This window comes from Schistocerca gregaria, chromosome 5 (assembly GCF_023897955.1).
Source record: "Schistocerca gregaria isolate iqSchGreg1 chromosome 5, iqSchGreg1.2, whole genome shotgun sequence".
Classification (NCBI taxonomy): Eukaryota; Metazoa; Arthropoda; class Insecta; order Orthoptera; family Acrididae; genus Schistocerca; species Schistocerca gregaria.
In genome coordinates, this window is record NC_064924.1 from 165,390,103 (window position 1) to 165,402,133 (window position 12,031).

Below are 12,031 nucleotides of genomic sequence, written 5' to 3' on the forward strand. Positions count from 1 at the left end.
TTCATCTTTGACCACACCATGTGCAAAAACATCTGTGAAGAGTTTACAAACATCTGTATACAAATGTGCCTTTTGAGTGAAGTGATTTGTATGAACAGGATGGAGAAAAGAATGTAAGATGGTGCTAAAGTGTTAAAAACCCTTTTCTTGGATTACATGGTAAGTCTACAATGTTCATCTTTTTCATTATTTTGCACATGTTTTCTGTGTTTGACTTACGAAATTCAAGGGAGGAATATGCATTTCACCTCATTCAAGAGGAAAAAATAAAGCAAGTATGAATGCAAATTACACCTGATGATGGACCAAGAGGGTCTGAAATGCATCGTGTACTTAATAAAACAAGAAGAGTTGTGACTGACGGTGGTTTTTAATTCATACTTCCAGTATCTTAAAAGAGTTTAAGAACAAAAACTCTGAAAGAAAAGACTGAATGAAACTTTTTTCACAAGCATCCACATAGTATATATAGTTTAATTGTTTTGGTATGCATGTAGTCGAAATTCTGTTGCCCTGCAGCCTGCTGTTAATCACGGAGGAATGTCAAATATTTTAATTCTGCAACAATTTTCTTAATTTTTTTCCCCAATTGATTTTCTCATATCGCCTCATTCACTGAAACAATGCTGCCTAATGTAATCACAATTAGGGGTCAATCAAAGGTCATTTCAATTTTTTTGTAACATTTGAAATTATGGAAGTAACTGACTGCACACGGGAGTGTGTGTGTGTGTGTGTGTGTGTGTGTGTGTGTGTGTTTTCCCAGATGAAAACACACATTTTCCAGGGTGAAAATACACTTTCTGTGTGTTAAGTGACAGTATATGTTCCCTTAGAACTGTAAAACTTATAAATTTTTTGAATGTGAAGGTTTTATACATCGGCATAGAGCTTCCTGGCATTTCACAAAATAAAATAACACGTTTTGGAAAGATCTTCAATGTACAGCAATATATACACTGCATATTTTCATATTATGAAATAATAAATACGGATTCCATCACAAAAAGCACATTAGTTTTCGAATCACTGAAATCGAGATTGTGATGTAGCAATGCTCATGTCACATTATCTCGCCAGCAAGTGACAGCAGATATGCAGAGCATAGGACACATGATGTAGTCAGCCAATAGCAACATTACTGTTAAGCAGCATGAACAATGATAAAACATGGTGTGGTGCCAGTCTATAATTTACTGAAGAATGGAGTTATATAAATTTAAGATGTAAACAACACAAATTAAGAAATAACATCAAGCCTAGAGAAGGTACCAGGCAAGTATGAAAACATATCTTGTGAACAAAAACCACTTGGTTTCACAGAAGGCGTATATGCAAAATTCCACTAAAGTTTAACTGTGTGGTATTGGGAAGTCAGTTTTCTTGGCGTACCATTACTGTATTATTTCATGTTTGGTTCTTTATTATGGCATAATACCTTACACACCAGAGATGAAAATGTACAGTTAAAATCCAGAGAACAGTTGAAAGTAGCTAATAGTGCGGAATAAAACACTTCGTTTCAAATATATTGTCTGCCTCTGCAGAAAAGATTAATAAAAGGGAAATAGCTTCAGTATACTGACAAAAATAACTTCATTGTTCGACAAAGTGATCAGTGCTTTATTGCCAATAACGTGAAAATAAAATAAAATCAGAAAACTGAAAGTAACAATATATTTTAGTCTTCTGTAATTATGTGAATGTATTTAAATTCATCTTATAGCTCCCTGCCACAGAAATCTATTTAGTTTCCATTTGACATGACAGCTGTAAAAGAAGAGAGAACAGCAAAATCATGAAAAGTAAATGCGGATCACGTGAAGACTGCACTGCACGAACCTGGCAGCTTGGTCACGCCATAAATTTTTTTTCCAAGTAGCATCAGGCTGCTTGGAGCTACTGCTTACACATCTAGCAGCCAAACTACAAGTAACAAGAAGAGGGAGAAGGAGCTGCTTGTATGTGACTTCAGCTCTGCTCAGGCGTACGAGCCTGTTGGCAACTAGCTGCTCAAACAAACCTAATTTACCGTATTTACTCAGATCTAAGCCGCACTCGAATCTAAGCCACACCTGAAAAAGGAGACTCGAAACGAGGAAAAAAAATTTTCCTGAATCTAAGCCGCACCTGAAATTTGAGACTCAAAATTCAAGTGGAGAGAAAAGTTATAGGTCGCATATCCAAACCGAAACAAAGTTGGTCCATTGTAATCTGAGACAGAATTTAGGTCGAATGAATGACGATACAGCTACAGTAGTTTGGTTCGAGTCGTAAGCTTAGCTGTTAAGCTTTACCAGGTAGCCATTGCTATGCGTCACGCGATCCGTCCGTATTTATACGGGTACCCTTCCTTTTCCACGTGCTTCGTCTGGTTTGAATCAATTGCTTATTTTGCTTGATCTGGTAAGCGCAGTTTTCTCTGTTATAGGTGTTTACGTGTCACTCTAATCTGAAAATGCATTACTGTACTGTGTCATTCATTGTTTGTCGCATTCTGATAGTGCGTGTTTACGGCCTGTCACCGCTCGCGGCATGGCTTGCTTTTGTGCGCGCTACCGCCGCTTACAATTAAAAAAAAAGAGAGAGAGAGAGGAATCGTCTCATTAGCGAAACAGTGGCAAGGAAATGCTATTTGTTGTTACTTAGACTGCTGATTTCTTAGATAATGACCAACAAGAACCAAATAATAGACTGCGTATGATAGAAGATGTTCTGAACGAGAGTTTAGCGAAAATTTTTCTCCGTTTGAAAATCTTTGCAGGCGCCTCTTTAGTACATTACATTCTACACAGAAATTAGAGTCATCTTAGATTAAAAAAATCTAGTCAATTGCCGTGCTTCATTTCTGACTGTATAACTATTAAGCATAAGAATAATACGAATACAAACATGACATGATATGTATATTCTTCCGCGTTTGCTGTTGTCTCACTTTAGTTTCATAGTTTATTAGGCAGACAGGATTTAAATGAGATAGCAACAAACATGAAACCAAACATGGTAAAATGTTTATATTCGTATTATTCTTATGGTGATGAGAATACTGCATGTTATTCACAATTTATAAAAGTTCATATTTGCAATCATCTCTTCTCACAGATAGGAAAAAGTTCAGAACATAGAGATGGCCATATTGACAAACATCCCAAACAGTCTTGCCAGTCGGATTTTCCTAGTACACTGAAATGCTGCTACATTCGAAGATGAACAATACAGAATTTGTATTTACTTTGTTGGATAATGTATGAAAATGCAGTGGTCAAAACTCGGGGTGAGGAATAAGCTTGTCTTCCACCTTTAAAAAAAAAAAAAAAAATTGTTTACTGACGCAGAGGTTTTGTCGCCAGTATTTATCTTTGTGCCTACAAAGCATACCTGTGTAGCGCTACATATATTCGACGGCAGAAGTAAGTTGTGGCAGAATCCACCAACATTTTTCAGAACTTACGCTTGCTTTGCACTCGATTCTAAGCCGCAGGCGGTTTTTTGGATTACAAAAACGGAAAAAAAGTGCGGCTTAGATTCGAGTAAATACGGTAAACAATTGTGATGCCATGCTCCTTGAAAGCAGTTTGTTGTTACAAAGTATTGCACGGTCTTCATCCTCCCCTGTGTGTGTACCGTGTTTTGTTCTTGTAAATGACACATTTTATTTCCATCTTAAGTTTTACATTGTTGTTTTTCTCTCATTTATGATAAAACATTGTTGTAGTACTATTCTGCAGTAGCAGGCCAAAGTAAAATTTCTGCTAGAGTATCATTTCTTACCACTCAAAATTACAAACATTTAACATTTAATTCCCATAATTCTAAAAAATTCCTGGGTTTTTCCCAGTTTTCTCCAGATGAAAAAGTTCCTGGATTTTTCCCCGCTTTCCGGGGGTGTAGACATCCTGAATATATGATGAAAGGAATGCTTCTAAGTGCGTCGATGCATACACAGTTACGAGTGAGGAAAGTTGTCTCTCACACCCAGATTTCAAATCATTAATATTTTCTCTGAATAGGAAGTCTTTACATACAAGTTAGTACACACTGGAATAACTGTGTCCCACTTGCCTGCTGTAGTTGTGAGACAGCATCTATTGTGATATCCACATCTACATACATACTTTGCGAGCCCCCCTACGTGGAACACACCTTGTGCCACTTCTAGTCATTTCCTTACCTGTCCCAGTTGCAAATAGAGCAAGGAAAAACAACTGTCAACACGCCTTCATACGAGCCCTCATTCCTCTTATCTTGTCTTCGGGGTCCTTACGCAAATAGTACATTGGCACCAACAGAATCGATCTACAGTCAACAGCAAATGGGGAATGTCAAAATTGTCTAAACATTTTGCAAAAAGAATGTTGTATTTCCTCCAGAGATCCCATCTGAGTTCGCGAAGGATCTCTATGTTGGCCCGGGTATCTGCTGTAATTTGTCATAATGGATTTCAAACAACTGTTTGCACACAGCATTTTGATTTCCTAGTATCCTCTGCACTTTTCAAGTGTGCTCCATGACCTTGCTCTATCAGTATGCTTTTTGACTGAACCTGCCAGTAATAAATCTAAGTAGGAAGCCTCTGAATTTCTTCAATACCATTCTTTAATTTGATGTGGTGAGGATCCCAAACAAGCAAGCAGTACTTGAAAAGGGTTGCGCAAGTATTCTATAAGCAGTCTCCTTTGTAGATGAGCTGCAATTTGATAAAAATCTCCCAATAAATTTAAGTCAACCTTCCACTGTCCTTATGCACCCATTCTATTTCATATTGCTTTACAATGCTACACTCACACATTTATTGTTTCAAGCACCATATCACTAACACTGTATTTAAACAGGATTGCTTTTCCTTGTCACCTGCATTAACTTAAATTTTCCTACATTCGGATCACAACAAATAAAAATTTTGTCCATGTTATTCCATGTCTCCAGAATGAGATTTTCACTCTGCAGCGGAGTGTGCGCTGATATGAAACTTCCTGGCAGATTAAAACTGTGTGCCCGACCGAGACTCGAACTCGGGACCTTTGCCTTTCGCGGGCAAGTTTCTTATTCCGTGTCCTTCTACAGTCAAAGAACAATGACACTTCCCCAAACACTACAGCACATCACCAGACTGTCATAAATTGCTGCTCACAATGTTCATGAGATCAGTTATGTATGCAGGATGAGGTAAAAAGCTTTTCCCCAAATTAAACCATGGCGTCCCGATATTCCTTTGACGAACAAAGGAAGATGTCTGCCTGGATGGAGGTCTTTCAATCCCCAAGTACCGTACAAGAAAAATTCAAGGTCTGGACCACATGGGATTCATCATCGTGCCTGGCAATTGATAGGACAGTATCTGTTCAAGGCAATTGCAAGAGAAACAATGGTAGAAAGAGATCTATCCAAACTGAAGAGAATATCATCCCTGTTTGGGTAGTGATGGTAGCCAGCCCAACCAAGTCGTCATGCAGATTTTCTCTAGAGACTGATATTTCTGAATGGTCCGTGGTTAGAATTTTGCATCATTACTTAGGAATGAGGCCATACCACTTGTAGATTGTACAGCAGCTCACAAACACAGACAAGCAGGCGCATGTGAGTGCTCCGCAAATTATCTTGGAAATGGTGCACTTCGAGCCTGATACTCTATCAATGTTTTCTGACAAAGTAACCTTCACATCAGCAGCTGTGTGAAAAAGCACAACTGTTCTGGGCAATTGAACATTCCCTGGAAGTTGGAGAGCACATGCAAGATTCCCTCGAAGTTAATATTTGGTGTGCAGTGTGAAGTGAGTAAATGTGAAGTGATTGGACTCTTTCTCTAAGAACAGACTGTCAGGGGAGAGAATCACCTTGTCATGCTAGCCAGGTTCATGGAGGAAACTGCAACACTTGTCATTTTCTAGCAAGGGTACTTTCAGCAATATGGTACCCCTGCCAATTACAGCCAGATGGTCCAGGATTACCTAAACAACATATTTGGCAAACATTGAATTGGTAGAGGTGGTCCTCTCCCATGGCCAGCATGCATGTTCACCCGACCTGGCACCATGCAGTTTTTGGCCCTGGGGCATGGGCAACCGCTTGCTCACAGAAAGATCCGTACCTAAAGACTGGAAAATTGCTCAAGTCACATCAATACCCAAAAAGGGAAGTAGAAGTAATCCGCTGAATTACAGGCCCATATCAATAACGTTGATTTGTAGTGCGGTTTTGGAACGTATACAGTATTCGAAAATTATGAAGTACCTCAAAGAAAATGATTTATTGACACATAGTCAGCATGGATTCAGAAAATATCATTCTTGCGAAACACAACTAGCTCTTTATACTCATGAAGTATTGAGCGCTATTGACAGGCAATGTCAAATTGATTCTTTTTTTAAGGTTTCCAGAAGGTTTTTCGCACCGTTCCTCACAAATGTCTTCTAGCCAAACTGCGTGCCTATGGAATATTGCCTCAGTCGTGTGACTGGATTCATGATTTCCTAGCAGAAAGGTCACAGTTCGTAGTAATAAACAGAAAGTTATTGAGTAAAACAGAAGTAAAATCAGGCATTCCCCAAGGAAGTGTTCCTGATCTATATTAATGGTATAGGAGACAATCTGAGTAACCGTCTTAGTTTGTTTGCAGATGATGCTGTCATTTACCGTCTTGTTAAGCCATCAGATAACAAAAACGACTTGCAAAATGATTTAGATAAGATATCTGTATGGTGCGACAAGTGGCAGTTGACCCTGAATAAAGAAAAGTTTGAAGTTATTCATGTGTGTACCATAAGGAATCCAATAAATTCTGATTGCATAATAAGTCACACAAATCTGAAGGCTGTAAAAACTAAATACTTAGGAATTACAATAACAAATAACTCCCTCTCCCTTGCTCCATTTACAAGTGATGTGTAGGTTGAATCACTGTCAGTAAGCCTGCACATTGGCTCATTTTATCAACATGGTAATTTTGTAAGATATGTGTGGGGAGAGGTAACATAGAACATATGCTCTCAGAGACTTTTTTACAGCATACTTCTGCCTGATGCACAATGTTTGTGATATAGTGCCTGCCACTGGAGTTAGATGAACATCTGCATGATGCTTTAACACTTATTAAACACCTAGCCTGGCAGTCTAGTGGTAAAGCATGTTCCTGGAAGCCGAGAGGTCATGGGATTGAACCCTGGTTGGACCACAGATTTTTTGACCTGCAATGTAACTTAGTCTTCACCTCTCAACAGTGTGAGCAGTCACCTGAAATGACATGTGGTCTGAACTGTGCATTAAACTGTAGGTTCCTTTCCCCAGTTGGAGAACTGGGTGGGTTATGGACACAGAGGACACTGAAATGACTTCCAATTGAAAGACTAGCAGCAGGCCATCGAGCTACACAAAATTATCATTATTTTTATTAATTATTACATGAACATGTTACAGAACATGCTACTCAGTTATGGATCATTTTTGCCAGCAATAGTGAAGAATGGACAGATGCGGGGTTTTATAAACCGCATCCATCATAGGTGAATTACATTTCTTTAAGACTCTTTCAATAAATCTCAGTTAGTCATTTGCCTTTCCTAGAACTGGTTTTAAGTACTCATTCCATTTGAAATTCTTTCAGGCATGTACTCTTACATATTTCACAGTTGTGAATGTTTTCAGTGATTGATAACAATTGCTTCATAAAGCAGTAAAGAGCCATTCCATTTATTTGTGTGCAGCATATTACAAATGTTTATGTTGAGGGTCAACTGCCAGTCACAGCATCAAGAGTATATCTGCAGGTCTTCCAGCATTTCATTACAATTCTCTGGTTCATCAACATCCCTATACACTACATTGCTCACAAACAGCCTCATGGAGGTTCAGATATGACACATCAAGACATTTACATATTTTGTGACCAGTAAAAGCCCTATACAGGGTGAATCACGAGGTTTTTCCCCCCAGTTGCTGGAGGTTAATCCTTAGGTTATCTGGAACAAAAAAAAGTAAATACAGTAATGTGATCAGATCCATAATTAAGGGCTACAACAGAGTTCCAAAACATGCCACGGTGTATGGAGCAACATGCTTGTGTTCACAGGACACATGAGCCATCTCAGGTAGACAAGTGCAGCAAGTGGTACATTTGCATAACAACCACATTGTTGATGCTGCAGTCACTGTTTACTGTTATTGTCTCCTGTGTAAGTACACGTTGTGGTGCTGTTAATTTTTCATCGCAGGAGTATGGAGAGATGATAATGTGAAATCTGCTGTTGCTGAACACCACCATCAGTATCCTAATCGTAGGATTCTGAGTGCCAAAACATTTAGTGGAATATATCAAACATTGCCAGCAACTGGTACTCTTCCCTGCATTCGTATTCACTCCATAAGACATCATGACGTTCCATACGAGGAAAACATTCCTAATTTTGTAGAGCACAGTCCTCGTTGAAGTACAAGACACATAGCTACCCAAATGAACGTTTCACAGTCTAAGGTGTGCAGGATTCTTCATGAGAATGGACTGTATCCTTTTCATGTGCAAAAAGTTCACCATCATATACGAAGTTAAGGAGGAAACATGAGAAGAATTGCTACAATTCATTTTCAATGCTGCAACATCAATAAGGAACAAGCATGTGAAATTACGAAATTCTACTCTCGCGGTTCATTCCTGTGTGAATCTTGCTTTAAATCCATTCTGCAAGAGACTGCTACAAAATTGTTTAAATTAATTATTATATTCATTTTTGATAGTGAAATCCTACAATAAAAGTTTTTTTTCTGTCATTTTCCTGAGTTTTTCAATTACTGTAGTTCCTTAAATTATGGATCTGATCCCATCACTTTATTTACATTTTTTGTTCCAAATAACCTAAGGACTAACCTCCAGAACCTGGGGGAAAACCTCATGGCTCACCCTGTATATAAAACAGAACACTAGAGACTCTTGGAATTTAGCACACTATCAAGATCCAAGTCATTAGAGAGAGTACAAGCTCTTGCAAACACTTAGTCTGGAAAATAAATCGAATGCATTAAAATAATTCTACTATAAATGATTTGGACATACTAAAATTTCAGCCTTATGAGTAAAAAGAGCATAAGAACCCTATTTTTTATCCATTTAATGATTAATGCAACAATGATTAAGAAAGGACATTAACACAATAAGATCAAAGATTGATATCTTTCCAGAAACTTCTGCTGATATTTCTGCCTTTTGCAACCATAACAAACAGAGAAATGAATGATACGAAAATTTTTTGAATTACCTGCAATCTAAGCTGCAGTTTCTTTGCATCTGTGGGTTTAGTGAATACAACTTCCTCTAGCTCTGCAACTTTTTGTTGCATTTCATCAATGGCTACTTCAATTGGGTTAAGTTCTTGGGTAGAATATTTTTCTACAATTATTCTTTTCTTCACATATGGGAATGAATACTGAGCTGAAAAAGTAGAAATAAAACAAAAAATGTTATACTATGAAAATAACTTAACCAAATCATACACATATATTAAATATTCTCAAACATATTACTGTATCAAGTGCATTTACCCATGTGACAGATACACATTGCAAATAAACAAACTTGTTCTCATAATTTTTGCCCATTAGGCAAGAAGTTTACTACTGTGCAATGCTCTCCTTTTTCACTGTGATAAGACTCCATAATGAACCATGAAGGTATTCTTCCCAGTAAAACTTCTGTGGGTGCAATTGCTGTTTCCTGGCTAGGGCAGGCTGACAGCAATAAATTTAACTGGATAATATGATGCAATTTGCTGTTGCACGCTTCCTATAGTTGGAGTCACGAACGATGGCAGTTGAGATTAGGCTTGTCCTGCGCAGCTAATCACGTGTTCTCTGACAGCCAATGAGCATTAAGTAGTGTTCTGAGTGCTCTGCTGTGAATGCTGTATGTAATATGAGCATTATATGTGACGGTAGTGAGTTATTTAGTGAAGTTTTATTCCATTTGTTGCCAGATGTCGTGGCCGACAGTATTGGTAAGTGAGAAAGTCTACACAAGCAAGTGATGGACATAATATGTGGGATACATTCTTCCATTACGCACAAAACACGTGTATGCATGTACAGCAATCGTCACCTGGAACCGGCAACAATGCAATCTTCATCCTTGTCTCGACCAGTGCAAACTGCCATCATTCATGAATCAGAATATAATTATCTACAAGTTATACGTATGGGAACTCAAGATACTATTGGCATGTCTCCCAAAAGTGAATCCAGCTTATCTCAGCATTATATTCAAATAGCTGACCAACATACTACTCAGGTCTGCATCTACATATATTAACCGTAAGGCAATGCACAGTACATGGTGAAGGGTACTTCATACCAATATTATCAATTTTATGTCCTATTTCAGTCACATATTGACTCTGTATGCACCTTAATCTCTCTTATCTCATTCTCATGGTCCCTATGAGAGCTATATGATGATGGTAGCAGAACGGTCACAAAACTGTCTTCAAATGTGGGTCTCCCAAATATACACTACTTTCTTCCAAGGATTTCCATATAAGTTCACACACCATTTCTTTGAAACTTCCACATGGGCAATATTAATGATCCTAGGAGCATGTCTCAGATTTCTTTTGATTTTTATTGTTATACCTACCTGATAAGGGCCCTAAACAATGTAACACTATTCTAAAATTGGTTGCATAATTGTCTTGCCTGCAGCTTCTTTTACAGATGTAGTTTACTTCCTCAGAAACTTTGCAACAAATCTGTCTTCCATTCACTTCTCTTAATACTAATTTTTCATGTTCATCTTACTTTATATCTCTAATTAGAATTACTCATACTTGCTTATATGATGTGACTTGCTCATGATGTACGCTACCTGGAGTCAAATATTCATCAAGTAAGTCACTGATCTGCAATGATAGTCTGTTTGATCGTACCTTCATTAGTAGCCAGTGACATGGTACACTGTCAAACACCTTTCAGAAATCTAAGACAGAATCTACCTTTCACCTGCACCTACTGTTTTCAAGATGTCATGCACAGTCATTACAGATGTGCTGTACTAATACAACAAGCTGGTTTTCACACCAAGTGGTTTTCCTGAATCTGTGCTGATACCTTAAATAAAGATTTTTTTCTCCCAGGAGTGTCACACTGTCTGAATTTAGGCTATGCTCTAGGATACTGCAATAGATGGATTTCAATGATATTGGTCTGTAATTCAGTGCATCAAATCCTTCAATCTTTTTTAAAACTGGAGTAATCTGCACTCTTTTTCACTCTTGTGGAATTATTTGCTGCACAAGAAATTCTCAGTTAATCTGAGCTAGGAAAGGAACAAATTCCACATCTTATTCAATCTAAAATCTAAGTGGAATACATTCAGGACCTGGTGCCTTGCCCATTTTAAGTAGTCTTAACTGGTTCCAATAATGGGGGTGCTAATATCAGTACATCTCATTTGTGAGCCTGTGCAGATGTCAAACATTGCTACAGTAGTATCCTCATTTGAAAATATGCTTTTAAATGTAGTATTTAATATTTCGGCTTTCTGTCTGTTGTCTTCAGTTTCAATGGCAAATCCTTAGCCCAGTCCAAGAGGAACTAGTTTGCAAGTCAACATACCCAATCACAGGATTATGCATAGAATACTCAACTACAATAAATGCAGAGATGGAGTTCTATTGTTCTGGTGACACTGTACAAGGAGAACAACAGAAAGCTACTCATGTCTGTGTCGCCTATGAAAAACTATTCCAAAATTAAACTACAAAATGTGGACAAAGAAAAAATGTAAAGGTATTTAGAGCTGTATAAAAGGAAAATAAAATAATATAGAGATGAACACTAACAATCACATCTACACCAATACAATAAGACACGGTAAATGAACATTACATCTTTCCAGAACATCAAGTGGAGATGATACAAGTCAAGAACTTAATTAAATACATGAAGGAATTTACTGTGTGTACAATTAAAAAAGAAAAGGCACTGAAAATATACACTGAAGAGCCAGAGAAACTGGTACACCTGCCTAATATTGTGTAGGGCCCTCGTGAGC

General features: G+C 37.8%; 1 protein-coding gene across 2 annotated transcripts in view; it reads right to left on the bottom strand.

Annotated features, from left to right (window-relative positions):
* The window catches only part of LOC126273114 (dedicator of cytokinesis protein 9), a 319,479-nt gene that overhangs the window by 31,533 nt on the left and 275,915 nt on the right, over positions 1 to 12,031 (bottom strand). For both annotated transcript variants that reach the window (XM_049976565.1, XM_049976564.1), the window contains one exon: positions 9,246 to 9,418. In XM_049976565.1, coding sequence (XP_049832522.1) covers positions 9,246 to 9,418 — 173 coding nt within the window. The remainder of the gene's footprint in view (positions 1 to 9,245; positions 9,419 to 12,031) is intronic.